The sequence below is a fragment of the Cebus imitator genome, unplaced genomic scaffold (genome assembly GCF_001604975.1).
Source record: "Cebus imitator isolate Cc_AM_T3 unplaced genomic scaffold, Cebus_imitator-1.0 Scaffold241, whole genome shotgun sequence".
Classification (NCBI taxonomy): domain Eukaryota; kingdom Metazoa; phylum Chordata; class Mammalia; order Primates; family Cebidae; genus Cebus; species Cebus imitator.
Window position 1 is genome coordinate 1,845,969 of NW_016107556.1, and position 23,102 is coordinate 1,869,070.

Here is a 23,102-nt window from a genome sequence, read left to right on the forward strand (position 1 = left end):
AACCATTGCATTTTCAAGGAAAAAAAATACAAACCAATCCCATTACGTATTGTTTTGGGAAACTAGTTTGCTTTTTGTTTAGAGAAAAGGTGTTGCCCTGTCGTTCAGGCTGGAGTGCAGCAGTATGATCATAGCTCACTATAACCTTGAATTGGCCTCCTAAATCTCTGGGATTACAGGTGTGAGCCACTGCACCCAGCTAGTGTGCTTTCACCACTTTACTAACTATGTGATAGCAGGCTATGGACTTTGCCTCTCTGGCCTACTTTTTTTTAAATCTGTAAAATGAGGGTGGGTAGGTAGGAAAGAAGAATAGTATTGACCTCAAAGCATTGTGGTGAGAATTAAATGTTCCAGGGCATAAGCACTTTCAATGGAAGAACTTACCACAGTACCAAGCAGATATTAAGAGTCTGACGAGCAGTAGCTCTTGAATTTCCTCAAGTTTCCGTTTCAGGAGTTAGGCTTCTGGTTTTATGTAATGCTATCTGAATGACTATTTACGGCATGGTGACTGGCTGGCTTCAAATGTGTTTTCCATTAATGGGCTTGAGCTAAGCGTGATAAGGCAAGGAGGACTGAGTACTCCTTATTCAGACTGTGGGTGCTGGTATTATTCAGAGATTGGGCTGATCCCTGCCCACTGCATCTGGAAATGGAGGGATGGCAATGGGACCTAGCCATTGCTTCTCCACAGTAGTTGCTATTTCCATTTCATGTTTATGAAATACATGTAATTTTAAGGCTTTACTGAGAGCCTTCTCTCTGTGGTTGGTTTAGAGTCATATTTATACTCTTATTACAAGTCAGTGTTCTGGGATCTGAATCCCCTGAGGTTCCTATGGCCTGCTCCTGGGACAGCAAGAGTTATAATACTGCTCAAACCTGCTGACCATGTCATTCCAAGCTAGTAGTCTTGGCTTCCCTGACTTTCAGGCCAAGGCTTTGATTGGGCTGAGAGGTGGCCGGTGCAGAATCCTGCATCCCTGAAACAAAAATGCTTCTTGTTGTGTGTTGCCGGCTTCAACAATTCTGCCTGTAGTAGGATAGCCAGTTTGACAGTGGAGTTTGCTACCAGGAGAACCAATGACCAATATTGCAGAATTCTTCAGTGATCAAGGGGATGCTTATGCTAAAATATGTATCCTGAAATTTTAGAGTAACAGATAGCACAGGGGCCAAACAACAGAAAATGCTCAAACAATTAACTTTTGTTATCAGTCTCATGTGCAGGAGTTTGATTTCAAGCTTCCCACTCTACTACCTCTATCCCAAACGTCCGCTTGGAAGACTGCATGCATCCTAGTCTCTGATTTGGGGGTGCAACACTGTCTCTTCCTGTGATTAAACTTCCCTGGCAGCCAGGGGGAATTCTTGAAGGTATAAATACTCTTTCATCAGAGACTCCGTCTTATTGTTCTTTTTAACCTACAACTGACAACTCAGAGGATTTTTCTTTTAAGTATCCTTATAATTAGCTGCATAGTTTCATAGATACGAAGTAAAGGCCAAATTTTGCTTTTATTCTTGCCTTTTTTCTCTCCCCTACTTGGCACCAATTTAAAGAATTTGCAGATAGGATAAAAGACCTAGCAAAAATTCCTCTGTTCATAATGATATAATAGGAACAAGAAAAGGGGTTCACTTCCTGCTTTCCTTAGAAGCCAAGGCTTCACCCCTATAGCCAGGAAGAGGTAGGTACCGCCTCACACATCAGAAGAGGAATCTTTTGCCCTTGGTTCCCCAGGAAAGCAATAGATGTCCTGGATTTCTTGGATCTCCTGGTGAGTAGCAAGTACTGTTGGGGATGAGAGTCCCAAACTCGGCCACGTGGGATCATGCCTGGGTGTCTTCTGAGATAAAAACCCATAGGCTAGGCTCGGGAGTAGCCTTGGTGTGGGCTGCCCCTGCAGGGCTCCCTCAACAGGACAGAGGTAGTAGGCCTGTGAGAAGGGAACTGTGTAGACAAAGGTGAGGAAAGATACATTTTCATTTTAGGAAAACATAACCCCCCAAAGACAGAAGAGAAACTTGAACTGACAAGAGGCTATTTCACCCTGGAAGAAAGAATACCTGTTGTAGAATCCTGATCCAATGCCCAATCACAGAAAGAAGCAGGGAACAGGGAGACAAAGAGGTAGATGGGAGAGTGTGCTCTATAGGCCAGGCTGGGGCCCTAGGGAGGGCAAGACAAATTCTCTAGGTTGTATAAAAAGTATATGGCAAGTGGGTCATCAGTGCTGAAATTTGGTTACATGAAGAGATTTAAAAATAGAGAAAAATTACTGTTTCCCATGTGGGTCACAGCCATTTAATTAACATACTTCCCATGAATACTTAGCTAAAGGATTTCATGCAATTAAAAAAAAAATTAAAATGCACACTGAAAAGCAAGATTCCCCAGTCTCTTTTCCCTCATACAGTGATTATTATCATCATTTTAAAGATAATCCATGGTGGAAGCCCGCAGCTCTGCCAGCCAAAACAATGTCCTGCCATCGTTAAAAGTATGTTACAATTTGTGGCTGTGTACCCAGCATTTGACATGGAGTGGTGTTCTATTTCAACCCAATTTAATTATATGCTCCTTTTATATATTGTAGATGGCTCACACTAGCAGAATTGTTTTGCCTGGTGAAAAACTGGCCATGACTTGTCATAATGGGCTGGTTTATAGAACCACTGAAGTATAGTTACTGCCCATCATTTGGGAATTATGGCACCATAACAACCCTTTATTTACATATACTGCTGAGACAGTATAAACAGCAAATAGATTTCTTAAATTGAGACGACAGAAATTTCCCCCCAGGGTACTTGGCCCTCATTGTGGTAGTAACATATGCAAGTCTAAACAACTTTGGTGTCTGTATTTCAACAGTGCATCATTTCACGGACAGTTTATAACATTCTAATAAAATGGACTCTAAATTTGGAGTTGGATTTCAGGAACGTTAGATGGTAATGTGCACAGCAGAGGTTCTAAGTGATTTGTGAGGAAGGTTTAAATTTGCTAATCACACGACTGCTGAGTGACTCTGCAAAGGGGCTGAAGTGCAATCAGTGGCTGCGCTGCTGGGAGGTGGCAAGACTTTGACCCGGAGCACACCTGACCTAGTTTACATCAACACAGATACTGCATCTCCGTAGAGTCAGGGATTCTTTTATCTCTAGACTCCTAGGACTTAAATAATCTTGGCTTCTCCCTCAAACAAAAGAAACTCTTTATAAATTCTTTTCTGTTTGTGTTCCTACTCCCCTCTTTCTTCTATATGATGCACTTTGTGGGGAAAAAATATTAAAGCATCATGTCTTGATTGCCTGCTTATCTTTCCTGAGATTTTGTGTAAATTCCTACTCCCTATTCTTGACTTTCTACTCATTTGTAAAGCTGTAACTACACTTACTTTTGCAATGTGTGCATTAAAAATATGTTCCCAGATCTCCTATTCCTGGGGGACAACTTCTATTAAGCTTTAGCTTCTAGAAAGGTTGTATGTCTGTCTGGTCAGCAATTTCATGTGCGTGGGTATCATAACTGAGTGCTACTATCATTCTCCAGTGACATGCAGGTGGCTTACAAAGCCATATTTAGTTTTTGAGACTGAGTTTCACTTTTGTTGCCCAGGCTGGAGTGCAATGGCACGATCTCAGCTCAGGGCAACCTGTGCCTCCTGAGTTCAAGCGATTGTCCAGACTCAGCCTCCCGAGTAGCTGGGATTACAGGTACCCACCACCATGCCTGGCTAACTTAGTATTTTTAGTAGAGACAGGGTTTCTGTGTTGGTCAGGCTGGTCTTGAACTCCCGACCTAAGGTGATCCACCCGCCTCAGCATCCCAAAGTGCTGGGATTATAGGCATGAGCCACTGTGCCTGGCCAACGAAGGCATATTTAAAAGGGGGGTCCTATTCACTCAATCTCCCGAGGCTTGAAAGGCCAGGGGATGGACAGGGTAGTGGCAGAGTTGATGGTATCTCTGGGCCCCTGTGCCACTGCACTGCACCACACCTTTGGGAAGCTGCAAACGATTGGCAAAACTGGACACTCCTGTAACTGTCCAGCATGAGACTTCCCTAAAGCAGATCAAGAAGCTTGGTGAGCAACTTGGGTGTGAGTATTCCTCTCTAGCAGAGTCCTTGCATTGGGAGGGCAGGGATTGCCCTGCAGTTCATTCCTTCTCCCCTCAAACCCCCAGGCCAGTGCAGCCACACTCACCCCCGGATGGCAGGCCAGTACAGCTACCCCCGTGCTGGCACGGGCTGCGCTCGCAGGCATCGGGGTAAAGCACGCAGCCCAGCTTCAGCTCGGTCAGGCCCACCACCTCCGCGAAGCTGCTGTGCTTGTTCTGCAGCGGCAGCTCGTTATTATTCAGTATCACTGAGTCCAGGCAGCCCTGAAAGCCGCTGAGCACCTGCGTGACCCGTGTGTCAGTCAGGCTGCGGATGTTATCTGCTTGCACCAGGGCGCCGAAGTAGATGCTACTCTCGGTGCTCAGAGTCTGGAAGTAGAGGGGCGCCCTGCGCCGCTCCACATAGCTGTCATCCAGGGACAGGCTTGTGAAATTGCGGTTGAGCTCCAGGAAGACCGAGTGCCAGCTCCCGTCATTGACGGCACGGCCTGAGATCCCCAAGATTCCGGGGCCACTGCCGCAGTCCAGCTGGAACCACAGCTTGCCATCCACAATCTGCGCAAGGAAACAACAGTGCAACACTTTTCAATATGCAAGTGGCAATATGTTCCCTACACCCTTCTCCTGGCTGCCCAGGGCCTTCACAAGAAGGCTGGAAGGTGGACATGGCTTTTGTTTTATACATCTGTTATGGTTTGACTTTTAACCACTCTACCTCCCCCTTACCTGCTATGTAAATGCAAGGCTTATATTTCACAAATCTTGTGATTAGTAATATGGGTACGTCTTCATATTCCCACAATTATATTTAAGAATGTTTCTACTCTTTGGGTCTGTAGCCTTTAAAATTCCCAGAAATATCTGGTTTAGGGGTATGTTTATTCTCTGCACGCTTCTTAGTCCTTACCACCACAGGAATGATTTCTGTGAGCTTATTAGCATTTATTGAACATCTACTATATGCTAAGCAGTGTACTAAGTGTGAGGAGGCCATCTCAGCAAGTAGTTATCATCTCTGCCCGCATGTGGCTGACAGTCTAGTAGGGTAGATGGCCATTAAATAATCACACAAATCCACATGATTCTGAAATACATTTATGTGAGTGCTCCACAGGGGAGATGAAAGAAGCCTGGTAGAAATGAAAAGTTCCTAGCTCCCAGCTTTGTATATATTTAAGATTTAAAAGCTGCTCTATAGTAAACATTAGCATATTCTTAAAAGAGTCCTTTAGGATGATGCTCATGGTTTAGGTAAAGGTTTTCTCCCAAGGTGCTCAGGGCTTGGCCATTTTCTTAGAATATCTGGATCGTTTGTGACACCTGATCCTCCAGAAGGATCTTTTGTTCAACTGCCCACACTTTGTGAATGCTGCCAGCCCTGGTTTGGGGTGAGACACCAGAGACCAGCCTGCTGCTGTGAGTGCACTGCTGTAGCAAGGGAATCCACTGCCCCCAGGAGACATCATACACAGGAAGAAAGCATGTGCTTCGGAGGATTCTTGCTGGCAGAGCGCTGCTGGGCAGGGACTGACCCTCCATGGAGCCCCAGGTTCAACTGCTGTGAAGAGAACAGGCCTTTGAATCCACTCTGTCGTTCTCGCTGTTCTATATTTCTCAGAAATGCAAGGCGGCTTTGGGATCCAGGGAATGAGCGCTGCACCCCTGCCTAGCCAACTGTAACAGCCAGAAATTGTGAAATGAAAGCTGCTTTTCTGGCCTATGTCTATGATCCAGCAAGAGGACCTTGTGGAGGCCAGTGCCTGAGGCATGCAGGGAACACTGATCAGTTAGCATTCACAGTTGTGCGTAGATAACAGACACTAGTCAGGAAAAAAAAAAAAAAAAAAAGGAAAGGAAATGATAGGACGACACAGAGCTTCCAGGTCACAAACAGCCAAGGGGGTACAGGGGAAAAATGAATTCACAGAAATAGACTGAAGCAGTCCTTGTGAAATGTGTTTAAGTCATAATAGACATACTAGGGATTATTATAGCACCTCTCATTCTCACACGTGGTGTACTTCTCTATGCTTCAGTACAGACAACCGAATTCTTAGGGACTCTCATTTCTGCCTCTGTAGCTCCATGTTCTTCATCCTGCATAAAATTCCATAGGTCATGCCACATAAACCTGTGTATCTAGAAGTCAGGGGACTTTGTGAAGCAGACAGAGCTTGGGAATTTTGGAGTGCTGAGTTAGATTCAGGCTTTGTCATGTACCACCCAGATCACCTGGAGAGAATGGTCTGGCCCCTCTGGGTGTGGGTTTGGAGAGCAGAGAGAACGGCTATGGCTTATTGTACAAGGCTACTGTAGCCACTGCAGAGAACATACATATTCTGCTCTGTAACACAAAAGTGCAAATATGAAAGGACAGAGGACAAGTGTTTATGTTCTTCTCAGAGATCTTTCATGTGTAATTTTTTTGTTGTGTTTTTTAAGACGGAGTCTTGCTCCGTTGCCAGACTGGAGTGCCGTGGCATGATCTGAGCTCCCTGCAACTTCCGACTCCCTGGTTCAAGGCATTCCCCTGCCTCAGCCTCCCGAGTAGTTGGGATTTATAGGCATGAGCCACCATGCCCAGCTAATTTTTTGTATTTTTAGTAAAGATGGGGTTTCATCAGGGGGGCCAGGATGGTCTTGATTTATTGACCTCGTGATCCACCTACCTCAGCCTCCCAAAGTGCTGGGATTACAGGTGTGAGCCACTGTGCCCGGCCTTAGGTGTAATCTTACACTATCATTTTGTCATTTGTTTCGGTTCAGCAAAACTGAATAAGTATTGTAAATCATACCAGAATACTTGCTCCTTGGCAACTCCTGGACAATTTCCATATTTGTATTTCAATGTAAAGTAATTAATAAATCATGAAATGTGACTTTGGGGCATATCTTCTGGCACAGTCTACCTGCTAATTTTTTTCTCTGGCTACAAAGTGGTGTCCTCAGTCTATTATGAAAAATTGGTGACAGTGCAATTTATCTGTTTTTGTAAAAAGATGTTCAATACACATATTTGGTTAATTCTCCTCTCTCGCCCCCCACCTCCTACCTCTTTGAATAATCAACAAGTTACGTATTCACCAGGAAGAATAACAGGACTCTGATGTACTCAAATGTATGAGTTGTATCACTGAGGAACATAAAAATATACTAACGCAACATGATTAAGCTTGCTTTTTATTTTCTGTTGCAAAAATAACAGCAACATTGCTGAATGAAGGAAGCCAGATGCCTATGTGATTCTCACCATTTTACAAACAAAAATCATTTGGATTGTCAAAATTCCAGGAGGTTGAAATTACCAGCTTTGTTTATATGACAAGCTAGAATGCTGATGCCAAATGTTATTGTGTGAAAGGTTAATAATCTTTTGCTATTGCACAGGTATATTATGCCAGAGAGTGAAAACACTTTCTTTTCATGTCTATGTTATCTCATATCGGAAAGTATATTCTGATCATATTTAATTATTCTGTCTTCAGAATAGGGTTCACCTAGTTTTAAGTGTCTTTAAGAGCATGAAGCTTTCTCGTATCAGAGGGGAAGCTATTTTAATAGAAATTGAGGTGTGCATGAAACTGTAAGAAGAGTCTATAGCAATGATACTGAAATGATTTGGTGAGGCTGGGGGTGTAGCTAGGTAATTCATTTAATGAAAAACAGAGTTACCCTAATGTTATAAAATATTTAGATTCCCAGGATCATTTGAAATCAGTGATGTGCTTTCCCCTGAATCTTTAGTAATGTGGAGCTTGGGAGACAAGAAATCGGAGTTCTAAAAAGCCCTACTTTGGAGTTTCTAGGGCAGGAAACTCCGTGGCTCCCTGGCCGCTGGGCTCCAGGGCACAGCAGGGCAGCCTAGCACTGGGCCTGAGCCTGCCTGACCAGCGGGAGCAGTAGAGGAAGGGGGTGAGAGGCACGTGTTCCCAGACAGGAGCAGAGGACAATGACAGGGAGGCACGCATCCAGATCAAGCTCGGAGTCCACGAGGGGGCTCATGCCGGCCTGCCCTCTCCCTGCGGGCCTCAGAGGTAGCCTCCCTGTGGTGCAGAGGTGATTTGTCTGCAGACCCCGGCCCAGCTAGAGATCCAAGATGGCCGATTAGATACAACTCCAGTGCACAACACCCAGCAAGAGATTCAGAAATCCAGAGATCTATTAGCTCTAACCAAGGTACTAGATGCATTTCAATGGGTCTGGTTCGATGATAAGCAAAGCCCAGTCAGGGCAGACCAAGGCAGGGAGGGGTGCTGCTTCACCGAGAAAGTACATCTGATTGGTGAGTCGAAGGCTCCCCCTCTGGCACTCTGGTCCAGATACAGCGCTTCCCCCAAAGGCTCAGCAATACACAGCACAGGGGCTCTTTGCCAGTAAAGCCCCGGGAATCACAAGCGTGGAGTTGAATAAGAGCCCGTGAACTGAGCTATCGCCCCTTCTCCCCTCCGGGATGGAGAGGGAGCTATAAGCAGGAGCAGCTGGGTGGGTCCCTACCCCATGACTGGAGACAGAGGAAGCTGAAGGGGAGTTGGCCAGGTGCGGCTGGGTGGGTCCCTTCCCTCCCCCACAAATCCCAGAGGGCTGAAGCTGTGACTCTAGTGGGTTGCGTTGTCAGTGCCACAGCCTGAGCTGAACCCTGAATGATCCAGCTCAGCGGAGGAAGGGCACAACCCACCACTAGAGGGGTGGGACTGGGCTACATGTTTTAACAAAAACACAGGAAGCCTACGTAGAAACGGGACGACATTCTTGACAACTCAGCAGAGCCTACAGGTCAGCGGAAGAGGCGGGCCTCATCTCCCAGTATAAACAGTAAAAGACACAGGAAGCTCCCTAGTAACCTTAAGGAATCTCTAGAAACCCAGTAGTGCCTCCACAGGCAGACAAGCAACCTCATCAGGCAGCTCCCTGATACCACAGCCAGGTAAATCCACAAAGATGGGGAAAAAAAACAGTGCAAAAAAGATAAAACCATCAAAGACCAGAACAGCTCTTCTCATTCAAGGGATCACAGCTCTTTAACAACACAGGATCACAACCTGACCGAGGAGTGTGACAAATTGACAGAAACAGGCTTCAGAAGGTGGATAATAACTTTTCTGAGCTAAAGGAACACGTTCTAACTCACTGCAAAGAAACCAAAAACCTTGAAAAAAGGTTAGAAGAAATGCTAACTAGAATAACCAGCTTAAAGAAGAACACAAGGGACTTGATGGAGTTGAAAAACACAGCACAACAACTACGTGAAGCAAACAAGTTTTAATAGCCAAATCGATCAAGCAGAAGAAAGAATATCAGATTGAAGATCAACTCAATGAAATAAAAAGAGAAGGCAAGAGAAAGAGTGAAAAGAAATGAACAAAGCCTCCAAGAATTATGGAATTATGTGAAAAGACCTACGCTTGGTGTACCTGAAGATGATGGAGAGAATGAATCCAAACAGGAAAACATGCTTCAGGATATTATCCAGGAGAACTTCCCAAGACTAGCAAGGCAGTCCAAATTTCAAATTCAGGAAATACAGAGAACTCCACAAAGATATTCCACAAGAAGAGCAACCCCAAGGCACATAATCATCAGATTCACCAGGGTTGAAATGAAGGAAAAAATGCTAAGGGCGGCCAGAGAGACAGGTCAGATCACCCACAGAGGGAAGCCAATCAGACTCACAGCAGATCTCTCTGGAGAAACCCTACAAGCCAAAAGAGAGTGGGGGCCACTATTCAACATTCTTAAAAGAATTTTCAACCCCGAATCTCATCTCCAGCCAAACTAAGCTTCGTAAGTGAAGGAGAAATAAAATCCTTTACGGACAAGCAATTACTGAGATTTTGTCACTACTAGACCTTCCCTACAAAAGCTCCTGAAAGAAACACTAAGCCCAGAAACGAACAAGTACCAGTCACTGCAAAAGCAAACCAGTTGGCAAAGACCAAAAATGCAATGAAGAAAATGAGTCAACTAATGAGAAAGAAAACCAGCCAGTAACAAAATGGCAGGATCAAATTCACACATAACAATATTAACATTGAATGTAAATGGCCTAAACACCCCAATCAAAAGACAGACTGGCAAACTGGATAAAAAGTCAGAACCAATTGGTGTGCTGTATTCTGGAAACCCATCTCACATACAAAGACACACATAGGCTCAAAAGAAAGGGATGAAAGAATATTTACCAAGCAAATGGAGAACAAAAAAAAAGCAGGAGTTGCAAGCCTAGTCTCTGATAAAATGGACTGCCAACCAAGAAAGATCAAAAGAAACAAATAAGAACATTACATAATGGTAAAAGGATCAATCCAACAGGAAGAGCTAACTATCCTAAATATATATGCCCTCAACATAGGAGCACCCAGATACATAAAGCAAGTTCTTAATGACCTAAAATGAGATTTAGACTCCCACACAATAATAGTGGGAGACTTTCACATTCCACTGTTAATATTAGATCAATGAGACAGAAAATTAAAAAGGATATCCAGGACTTGAATGCAGAGCTGGACCAGGCAGACCTAATAGACATCTACAGAACACTCCACCCCAAATCCACAGAATATACATTTTTCTCCGCACCACACTGCACTTACTCTAAAATTAAACACATCATTGGAAGCAGATCACTTCACAGCAAATGCCAAAGAACAGCAAGCATAACAGTCTATCAGACCACAGTGCAATCAGACAGGAGCTCAGGACCAAGAAACCCTCAAATCCGCACAACCACTTGGAAACTGAACAACTTGCTTTTGAGTGTTGACTGGATAAACAATGAAATGAAGGCAGAAATTAAGATGTTCTTTGAAACCGACCAGAATGAAAACACAACTTACCAGAATCTCTGGGACACATTTAAAGCTGTGTTGAAAGGGAAATTTATAGCAATAAATGCCCACCAGAGAAAAAAAGATCTAAAATCGACACCCTATCATCAAAATTGAAAGAGCTGGAGGAGCAAGATCAAAAAAACTGAAAAGCTAGCAGAAGACATGAAACAACTAGGATCAGAGCAGAAATGAAGGAGATAGAGACACAAAAAAACCTTAAAAAAAAAAAACAATCCAGGAGTTAGTTTTTTGAAAACATCAACAAAATAGACTGCTAGCCAGATTAGTAAAAAAGAAAAGGGAGAAGAATTAAATAGATGTAATAAAAAAACGATAAAGGGGGTATTACCACTGATCCCACAGAAATATAAACTACCATCAGAGATGACTACAAACAGCTGTACTCACATAAACCAGTAAGAAATGGATAAATTCCTAGACATTTGTAGTCTACCAAAACTAAACCAAGAGGAAGCTGAAACCCTGAATAGACCAATAACAAGGGCTGAAGTAGAGGCAGCAATCAATAGCCTACCAATCAAAAAAAAAAAAACAAAAAACAAAAAAACAAAACAAACAAACAAAAAAACCCCAAAACACTCTAGGTCCAGACAGGTTCACAGCCAAATTCTACCAGATGTACAAACTCACTTTATGAGACCAACATCATCCTGATACCAAAACCAGGCAGAGACTCAACTAAAAAAGAAAACTTCAGACCAATATCCATGATGAACGTAGATGTAAAAATTTTCAATAAAATACTGGCAAATAGAGTGCAACAGCACATCAAGAAGCTTATCCATCATGACCAAGTAGGCTTCATCCCCGGGATGCAAGGCTGGTTCAAAATAGGCAAATCCAGAAATGTAATCCATTACATAAACGGAACCAAAGACAAAAGCCACATGATTATCTCAATAGATGCAGAGAAGGCCTTCAACAAAATTAAACAGCCCTTCATGCTAAAAACTCTAAAACTAGGTATTGACGGAACATAGCATAAAATGGTAAAAGCTATATATGACAAACCTACAGCCAATATCATACTGAAAGGGCAAAAGCTGGAAGAATTACCTTTGAAATCAGGCACTAGACAAGGATATGCCCTCTCTCACCACTCCTATTCAACATAGTATTGGAAGCTCTAGCCAGAGCAATCAGACAAGAAAAAGAAAGGGTATTCGATTAGGAAAGGAGGAAGTCAAACTGTCTCTATTTGCAGATGACATGATTGTGTATCTAGAAGACCCCATCGTTTCAGCCCAAAATCTTCTCAAACTGATAAGCAGCTTCAGCAAAGTCTCAGAATACAAAATCAATGTGCAGAAATCACAAGCATTCCTATATACCAATAATGGACAGAGAGCCAAATCAAGAGCAAACTCCCATTCACAATTGCTACAAAGAGAATAAAATACCTAGGAATACAACTAACAAAGAATGTAAAGGACCTCTTCAAGGAGAACTACAAATCACTGCTGGACGAAATAAGAGGACACAAACAGATGGAGAAACATTCCATGCTCATGTTTAGGAAGAATGAGTATCGTGAAAATGGCCATACTGCCCAAAGTGATCTATAGATTCAACCCTATCCCCATCAAGCTACCAATGACGGTCTTCACAGAACTGGAAAAAAACACTTTAAACTTCATATAGAATCACAAAAGACACTGCATAGCCAAGATGATTCTAAGCAAAAAGGACAAAGCTGGAGGCATCACACTGCTGGATTTCAAACTATACTCCAAGGCTACAGTAATCAAAACAGCATCGTACTGATACCAAAAAAGAGACATAGATCAATGGAATAGAACAGAGACCCTAGAAGAATCACCACACATCTACACCATCTGATCTTTGACAAACAGGGCAAAAACAAGCAATGGGGAAAGGACTCCATGTTTAATAAATGGTGTTGGGAAAACTGGCTAGCAATGTGTAGAAAACAAGCTGGACCCCTACCTGTCACCTTACACTAAAATTAACTCCAGATGGATCAAAGATTTAAACATAAAACCTAACACCATAAAAACACTGGAAGAAAACTTAGGCAAAACCATCCAGGACATAGGCATAGGCAAGGACTTCATGAATAAAACAATAAAAGCAATAGCAATAAAAGCCAAGATAGACAAAATGGGATCTAATTAAACTCCAGAGCTTCTGTACAGCAAAAGAAACCATTAGAGCGAATCAGCAACCAACAGAATGGGTAAAAATTTTTGCAGTTTACCCATCTGACAAAGGGCTGATACCCAAAATCTACAAAGAACTAAAACAGATATACAGGAAAACAAATCCATTTCAAAAGTGGGCAAAGGATATGAGCAGACACTTTTCAAAAAACACATATGAACATATGAAAAAATGCTTATCACTGGTCATTAGAGAAATGCAAATCAAAACCACACTGAGATATCATCTCACATCAGTTAGAATGGCCATCATTGAAAAATCTGGAGTCAACAGATGCTGGAGAGGATGTGGAGAAATAGGAACATTTTTACAGTGTTGGTGGGAGTGTAAATTAGTTCAACCATTGTGGGAGACAGTGTGGCGATTTCTCAAGGATCCATAAAAAAAATTCCATTTGACCCAGCAATCCCATTACTGGATATATATCGAAAGGATTAGAAATCATTCTACTATAAAGACACATGCACGCATATGTTCACTGCAGCCCTGTATACAATAGCAAAGACCTGGAACCAACCCAAACGACCATTAATGATAGACTGGACAAAGAAAATGTGGCACATATACACCATGGAATACTATGCAGCCATAAAAAAATGATGAGTTCGTGTCCTTTGCAGGGACTTGGGTGAATCTGGAAACCATCATTCTCAGCAAAGTGACGCAAGAACAGAAAGACAAACACCGTGTGTGCTCACTCATATGTGGGTGTTGAACAACGAGAACACATGGACTCAGGGAGGGGAGCACCACATCCTGGGGGCTGTTGGGTGGGGTAGGGGAGAGACAGCGGTGGGGGGAGTGATAACATGGGGAGAAATGCCAGATATAGTATGCACCTAAAGTAAAATAAATAAGTAAAAATTTTCTTTCAAAAAAAAAAAAGTCCTAATTTTACAGGAAAGTAAGATTTTGAGTAAAAACTAAATTTTGGCATGAAGTCTTACTGCTTCAGATCCTTGGTGTGTGGCTGTAGCAAATGCATCATAATCATATACCTTGTCAGAGGATTATTTAGTATTCTTCGAAAACGGGATGTTTTAAGAACTTTTTTTTTCTTCCCCTGTCTAGCATGTGCCTGTAGTCCTAGCTACTTGTGAGGCTGAGGCAGGAGGAATAAGTGATCATTTTGAGACCAACCTGGTAAGATGGTGAGCTCTCATCTCAAAAAACAAAAAAATCCACACAGAAACAAATACAAAATCTATTTTAAGGCTTCCATCAATAGCTATTTGGTTCATACACTAAGTGTTTTAAATGAGTAAATGAGTGCATAATCATCCCAGCCCTCTGAATTTCTTCTTTCGATAAACTCCTTTAGTTTATCAAAAGATAACTAACTACCAACCTCCTTGCTTCTGTCACAGGCCCAGACCCAAAGTCATATTGACGGGCTGTCACTTTGAGCAAGTCACAGAATTTTCTCTGAGCCTCACTTTCCTCACAGGCAAAAAAAAGACAGTCATACCTACATGAAAGGGGAATGAGAGTCGAAATTACATGTATGTTAAAGACCTTTGTAAACTCCTACGTATTTTATTATTACTAGGAAATATAATTATTAAGGTTAACTTACTTTTTGGTGACAGATCATTGATCTTAAACAGATCATTGAAACTCTCAAATCTTGTAGGGAAGCTTCCTTGTTACTCTTGATCTGTATTGGAAAGATCTGGCCATGCCAAGTGGGCTGTTTGACAAACCAAATGAACTTTCCCCATCTTCCTTTCACTTTAGGGGTCTGAAGCTAGCCCCATGTCTGAGAATCATCAGGATGTAGCAATGAATCATTTATAACTTCCCCTCAAAATAAAACATGAGATGCTTCTATATTAACAATCATATTCTCCTGTGCTTTTGCCATAATACTGTAGCTGAAAGACTGACACAGAGATAAAGTATTCTCCTAGTGATTTCTCCTTACATCTCTTCTGGTGATTTGGCATGTTCTTTCTTCTTTTTAAAAAATCTTTTCTAGATCTCCCTTTGAGGAAGAATGCCATGTTTCTTTTCTAGGTGTGAGGAGAGTCACACAGCCTATCTGACCATTTTCATTGTTGCTTTGGCTGCCAGGAAACTCAGTTATGGTTTGGGCTCTGCTGAAGTAGTTCCCCTTGGTCTAGATTTTCCAATAATGATATTCTACTCTACTGAACTTCATTGGTTGGCTCTTAACCTTGTATTTTTACCTTAATGATAATTTTACTGCATTTGGATGCTTATGGTAAGCATTGAATTTCTTTTGGAAGAAGATATGATATCAATGGTCAACAGAAGAATGAATGCCTTTTATGGTTGCCGAGAGACAGTGACATTCTTTGTGAGCATTTCTACTTCTTGAAGTCTCTCCGTAATTCTTTATTGTCTGTAAGGGGTGCCATTCACCCCACTGAGTATCTTAAGTACTTCTTAAAGAATGCGCGCTGACCAGAAAATTAGAAATAACCAAGAGGTGCAATTTAAAACATTTCAGCTTAGTGGTTGAACCAAAGTGCAAGGCGCACATACTGTACCTAAAGCCAAGGAAATTAAATCTTGCATGAGGCTGAAAATGTTAAGCAAACAGATTTAAATCCCCTTAGTGGATATTCCTGGTGACTGTCGGAGAACAACTGCAATAGTTTAGTACAGCTGTGTCCTGCTTTGGGCAAACCCAACATATGAAAAGCAAACTTACAGAACAGACAGATTGGGAGTGATTATTCACGTCACAAAGGGATTAATGGAGGGTTCCTTCAAATAGCATCCATCTCTACTTTATTAGAATTCCATTTAGAGATTCAATTTACACAACTTTCGGAAACATGCTTGTTTCATGAAATGCAATATACCTTAGGAGCTGGAGCTGTCTAAAAGGCTCAATTATTCTTCTTTCCTATCCTGAGGGATCTGCACATCCTAGACTTCTGCCAGTGAAGTGTCACATTACAAGCTCCATTGTAGGATCAAACCATTCAGGGTCAATATTTTGGTTCTATCTAAAATTTAATGCTCTATAAGAGATTTACTAATAGAAACTACTTTCAATTACCAGCCCTGTTAGAGCATGGAGGAGGAGAGAGAAAGGTCAGTAAGGCCCAAGCAGAGCCCTAAGAGCTGGTAGCTCTGGATGCTCAGAGCGCTTTCCCAGCAATTATACAAAACCCCAACTCTCAACGCCATTTAGAAAATGATCTACTGACCCAAGGCAGCTTGCTTCCGGGGCCAGGAGAAATAAAGGCAGGACTTAGGTTTTCGAGTTTTTCTTCTTTCACCATGAATCTCTGATTTGAATGCATCATTCTCTAAAACTGTGCATCTGAAGTACTTTCCTTATTTTCTTTTAAACACATTGCTTTCCTTTCCAGATCTGAAATTATGCTGTGTTGAATGAATAAGGATAGTGTGAGACTGCTTACAAAAGCAACCAACTTTTAAACTTTGACTTCCTGCTCACTCAACTATGGCCACCAAGTAATATCTGGCAATACCAGATGTGGGTAAATAAAAGCCTATGTGAGCACTAAGAGAAGCCCACTGGCATTTAATATTCTTTCTCTCCTTCCTCATCTGCCTTTAGGATTAAAGCCTGGGCCACCTAATCAACCTGGAGCTGGCATATCAAACAATCAAAGGTCAAAAGCTGGAAAGGTCTACCATGTACCCTTCAAACCCGAACCTTGGGAAGAAAATGATTTCTAGCCATTTCCATGTGAAAAGGCATTTTTCACTGGATGAACTCCAAATGTTTCTGAAGAGCATTTATGATGGGCTGACATAGCAGCCTGGTGAGAATAGCATGAGATGAAACACGTCACCTTCCTTCTCTTGCTTTCTTTCCTCCATACTAGAAGGCTGAATCTGGGCTACAGATGCCCAGAATGTGATTTTTAATAAAATGAGTTATAGGACCAAGAGGGAGAGTGAGGGATAGTATGGACATTAACAGCATGGAGTGAGAGAGACTAGGCTGTGGGATTCAGGCCTCACCACGTATTAGATGTGCAGCTTTGGGTAGGTAACTTAACCTCTCTGAACCACTGTCCTCTTCCCGATCAAATGGGGATAACATACAACAAACTTTTCACATTAGCTGTATAATAAAAATAAATGATGCTCAAAAAGCTGTTATTATTCTGTTTCTTTGTTTTGTTTTACTTTGGAGATGGAGTCTTACTCTGTCACCCAGATTACTGTGCAGTGGTATGATCTCAGCTCACTGCAACCTTAACCTTCCAAGTTCAAGTGATTCTCATGCCTCAGCCTCTCAAGTAGCGGGGATTGTAAGTGCCCACCACCACACCTGGCTCATTTTTGTATTTTTAGTAGAGACAGCATTTCGCCCTGTTGGCCAGGCTGGTCTCAAACTCCTGACTTCATGTGATTCACCTGCCTCAGCTTCCCCAAGTGTTGACATTACAGGTGTGAGCCACCGTGCCTGGTCCATTACCATTATTGTTTTCATAAAGGCACCAGAATCCTTGAGCTGAATATAAATGTCAGACTTGCTCTAGAAGTAATCTGGCTGTTTTAGGAGGGTTTCTGAGGCTAGGAAATGATTGAAAAATTAGGCTACTTAGGTCATGATAGGACATATGAAATCTTCTATACCCCATGCTTCCAATTTCCTCCCTGAGCAAGAACAGAAGTTGCCTTCAAAAGTCAGTGGGGATAGACCCATGTGGTAGAAAAGGATATGGCCAATCCTCTTAAAGGACCACCCCTGTTGTGGAATTGATTAGGAGACACATCCTAATGAACTGTTGAGTGATTACAGCTCAGAGGAAGCCAGCCCTTGAACCCGCTCTCAGGAGAGATGCCCCATGTACCAAGAGCCAATTTTGAAGCTGAATGTTCAAAAGGAAATGGGATGCTGGCTTCTTTCCCAGTTCTGCCGCTGCTCCCCTTTGCCCAGAAGTCTGCTTCTGGTCTTCTGAACTTAAAAGACAAAATGATTTCAGCCGTTCCCCAATCCAAGAGCCAAAACACTAACATAAGAACTGACTGCAGGAAAAGATAACGCATTTTAATTACCTTCAGAATTATGCAGGGATTTGCTCTGGTGTACATTATAATCCCATTGCTTTGCAGGGTTCGAAGACGCAGAGCTAGTTTAAAATCTTCGTCTTTGCTATTTTCAGAAAGCCGATATTTGATGTAACTGTTTCCAGCAAAGCTGAGAGAAGCGTGCCCTGAAAAGACCATTATAAGACATACATATTTTTAACATCCAGAAAGGAGCATATACATGAAATCACCCAACAACCACCAAGCAAGATGATTAAAGACCATGCATGAGAAGTTAATGAAGGCAGTGAGAAAAAATGATTTTTGATTAAAAACTGGTTCTCCATTTCACATCAAACTCTAATTTCAAAGAGAAATAACTATTAACCAGTCAACCACCAAAATCACCTTACTTGCCTCATGCCAAGGGCCACTTCATAAATTTCACAACTTGGATTTCTTTTAATGTTGCTAAATTTCCTACTCCCACTTTCTAAAATGAGCATTATTAAAAGATATCCCTTCATGCCTTCCCCAACCCCCAATCATTCAGACATTAAAGAACTTTCAGCTCCATGAAACAAAACCATTTTCAAGAGATACCCATGTTCCCCAAGTGGCCTAATGACTAATTTATGTCATTTGCACTAATGTTGCAAAAAGGTAACTGATACAAAGGAAATTCGTGGAGTTACAATTTCACTTTTTGACCACTAATTTTGAGGCTCCCTTTGAATGTAGTCCAAATCAATTGCTCAATTCTAAGATCACTCCTTTCAAATTGCCTACGACTTTGTTTTAACAGGCAAAGTAATGGCTGAAGAGGCTGCCTTGTTGGGGTGAAAGGTAGAATGTGCGGAAATCTACCAAATGAACAATAATTATAGACAATCAGAAGTTTTCTAGATAGAAAGGAGAAAAGTCAGCAGGAAGTGACTCCAGAAGTTAGAAAATTTGGCTTTATGATCTCCCAACACATCCACCTGCTGTGTACACAATGCATATGTTGAAACAGAGGCAGCGTATTTTTCTTATAATTCTAAGCCTTAGATGACTTAGGTAAGCATCCAGATGGTCACTTTACTTAATTACAGCTGCATTCTTGAAATCAGCTATGAAGGAGCTTTGGCTTCCACTTTTAAGAACAGAGCTTCTCTTTGCAAAGGCTGAATTTCTAGAACTCAGTGCCTTGCACATACTAGGCATAGTTATTTTTTTTATTCCAACTATTTATTAGATTCCAAAGTTGTTATTAAGGTGCCTATATTTTAAAGACACCTGAAGAGGATTCTATTGGTACCCAAAATGAAGAATATTCTTCTGTGAGGAAACAATTGGCAGAGAATATATGAATCGAATGAAGTATAGACATTGAGTAAAGATCAGAAACGGGACCATTTGGATCAAAATAACACAAATACTGACTTTTTTTTCTTTAAGATGCAGAGGTGAGCACCTCTCCTTCTGGAACATGAAGTTAGTTACACATTTCCAGTAGGGAGTCCGCTTACTTGGTTCACCAGATGGGGCAGACTCTAAGGAAGGTCAACAGGATTGGGTCAGCTCTGCCTTCTGTGGATCTTGGTTGTGAGACTGTGGATTTGTGCAGCACCCTGAGCATCAAAGGCCATGCCACAGATACTCCAATGCCTCTGCCCAACCTTTTATTTTCCCTTATTTCATACCCTTAACAGTCATGAGATGTGATAAAAAACACATGTTGTAGTCTCTCCATTATGTAAGAAGCTCACAGTCTTTATGTGTTCCCTTAGCACAAGCCACAGCTGTGATAAACCCTAAGTAAATGTGAGTGTGAATGTTAGTTGGGGTACATTCTAAAGGAAAATGTTGCATGCATAAAACATTTTCTGGGAGGACTTGGATGGTGTAATTTACTCAAGAGCAAGTGTTTCAGGAATATGAAATTAGACCCTCATCATGCCACTCCACTCTGTACCTGAGCACTCTCCGAGCTTCCCTGGTGGACACTGGCAAAGGAACGGTCTCCTGCTGGCTTCATAACCGACACACTGCATGTCCCCTGGACACGGCTTCTCCATACAAGGATCGTTGGACCCCGGGCACAGTCCACCTGTAACAAAGGGGATATGCATGATCAATACACAAAGAGATTCACCATGCACTCCAGAGAACACAGAAAAGGTTCAAAGGGAGTGCACAAATGATTCAAGAGCTGGGCTATCTGGGCTGTGAGCTGAGTTACAAAGACGCTACTTAGAAGTAGGAGCACCTGAAGGGCTTCATCTGGTGTCAGTGTCCATCAACATCCCTACATCTGCCAAATTTTGCTGCCAGGCCGGTGCAGATTAGATACAAAGAGTAGAGCGCATTCCTCCTTTAGGCTATGTTAAGTTACACCTGGACCAACTTCAGCTGAAGAAAGATCACAATGCAAGGGCTGACAGTATTTATTGGAATGGGGTTTCCACAGATTTGAGGCTATTTAAATGTATCACTTGAGTTTAGATTTCTTCTGCATCCCCTCCTGCCCTGAAGAACTTGGGGGTTGATTTCAGAGGGGAAAAAGAAATTTCTAAAGAAAAGTATGACTAATTTTAAGTTGTAGAAACACAACTCACATTGTTTCCTAAAACCTTCTACTCCATGCTATGCTATTGATTAGCTGTAAATGTGCCCTACCAGCTATCAAGAAATAGCAAAGTTATCTTTAGCAAGGAAGGCTTCCTTTCTACCTGTTCGATGTTCACAGCACAGTAAGATGAAAGGTTAATCCCTCAGAAGGGAAATCCTGGTAAACAGAGTAACTCAATAAGATGGAATTCAGGACTCAAGTGAGTTACTTTAGAACTGTGCAAATAGGAGCCCACTAAAGGAAGCACATTTTCCAAAAGTCCTAAGTATTTCACATGTAATTAGGCCACTTTTAACCTGGTAAGAGATTAGGTGGTAAAAGGATTATAAAAGAAGACACAAATTAAAAATAACCCACAATTGAAATAATTATTTCCTAAAGGGGTTAGGCATAGACTAAAAAGGTGTCCTTTCCCCGTGAACTGAGAACGCACGGCACACCAGCAGCTCATTCCTCAGCCCGATTGTGATCACACTCCTTTTAATCCTATGTCTTTCCTCATCATGAAGCATATTGTCCCGGCCAGGTGTGTAGTTCATGCCTATAACCCCAGTACTTTGGGGGGCCAAGGTTGGAAAATCACTTAAGGCCAGAAATTTGAGGTTACAGTGAGCTATGACTATGCCACTGTATACTAGCCTGGGCAACAGAACAAGACCCCGTCTCAAAAAAAAAAAAAAAAAAAAAAAAACATATTGTCCCAAGGTACAGTCATTTCTTTGTGCAGAAGAAAGCAGGAATTTAACGCAAACTACTTACAAACATTTTAAAAACTGTAATCCTTGACAGGAGCAATATAAGTAGCACCAGCAAACTCAGAATTCATAAATCCCATTTTCCACTGGTTTACAGCTCAGTCATAAAAGACACTCTTGGCACTGATCCAGCTTACAAAGTCTTAAAAGATGAAGGCGTTTTTAACTGAAAATTTGGAAAGAGCTCTACCAATGGTTCTATAAGGCCTAAGTGCCCTGAAATACATCTTGCTATTTTCCTCCCCAACCAAATCTGTAATCCTGCCATGTATTCATCAATATTCATGGAACTTAAAACAGCTGTGTGACCATCTCATGATCTATTTCAAGAAGCTTTTGATAACTAGTTTTTAAATAACTTTTGGTGCATTCATTCAGCAAAGAATTGTGTGGGGCCAAAGAGGTATTAGGCCTGGGCACATAAAGATGAAAAGAAATGATGCCTCCTTTCTCTCCCCTCAGGAAACAACATGACAACACATGATGATAATATAATAACTGCTATGGCAGGTATGTGAGCACAATGAAGGGACCAGAGGAGGAACAATTCTGTGTCCTGGGAGACCCTCAGAAGTCTTCTCAAAGGAAGGGAATATTTTAACTCGGGCATGAAGGATAAGGTCCTTTGAGTAACAAAGGAATGAACTAACCAGTTAGTAGGGTAACCTCAAGCCTGCCTTAATGTTTATTCATAAATAAGTTCACAACCCTACCAGCTGACTCTGCTGTTTCCATGTGTGATTTCTTCTCAGTAACTGAGAGCCTGCACACGTCTAGCTTGCTCCTAAATGTTGACTAGTAGCCTATGCTTAAAATGCAAACCAAGCCCAATGCTAACCTCAGCCACGTGGAGGTGGCAATGTGCATATATGAATCACAACATGCATCCCAGCAAAGAGATGTAACTTCTGGGTTACTTGGGGGTTACCTTTCAAGTACACATGGAAACAGGAGCTTATGTATTTAAGAAATTTGTTACTTGTTATTCCATGAACATGCCTTTTCCCCTTCTATTGCAGCCAGTCTAAAGATACCCATCCTCTCTATAAGCATTTGTGTTTCTGAGATACAGCTACAGCTATTGCATTCATAGTCTGTTCTGCTCTAGTGTAATGGCTGCATTGCAAAGAAACCTTGAATCATTGAAAAATCCAGTTTAAAAGCCACTGTTCCAAAGAGGGGAAAAAAGGGCCAGATAATTTGAGATGCACGATAGCAAAGCTATTTATTCCTGCAGGAGTAATGGTAACATTTTAAAAAAAAACAGCTATAAGTGAATACAATCAAAATTAAACTCTATTTCAGAACAAACCTAGCATTTGCGTACTTCTACATTTTATTCATATGTTTTAGCCTTTTCTTTTACCATCAGTCCTGTCCTGGAAATTACCACAATGATGGCAGCGATGGCCTGTCTGGAACAGCCACTGTGAAGACACCAGCCGCAGCACGGGAGGCGTGGCCGGGGCTGCATGCTCCACGGGGCTGGAGAGAGCTGGGAACAGGTGAGAGCCCCTCCCCCCTCCCCCCTGCCCCTGCTACTGAGTTAGCAGATAGAGCTGGGAACAGGTGAGAGCCCCTCCCCCC

General features: G+C 42.0%; 1 protein-coding gene across 1 annotated transcript in view; it reads right to left on the minus strand.

Moving 5' to 3' along the window:
- The window catches only part of FAT3 (FAT atypical cadherin 3), a 670,902-nt gene that overhangs the window by 24,282 nt on the left and 623,518 nt on the right, over positions 1-23,102 (minus strand). Inside the window, exon 22 of the mRNA XM_017498438.2 lies at positions 4,218-4,686. Within this exon, the coding sequence (XP_017353927.1) occupies positions 4,218-4,686 (469 nt within the window). The remainder of the gene's footprint in view (positions 1-4,217; positions 4,687-23,102) is intronic.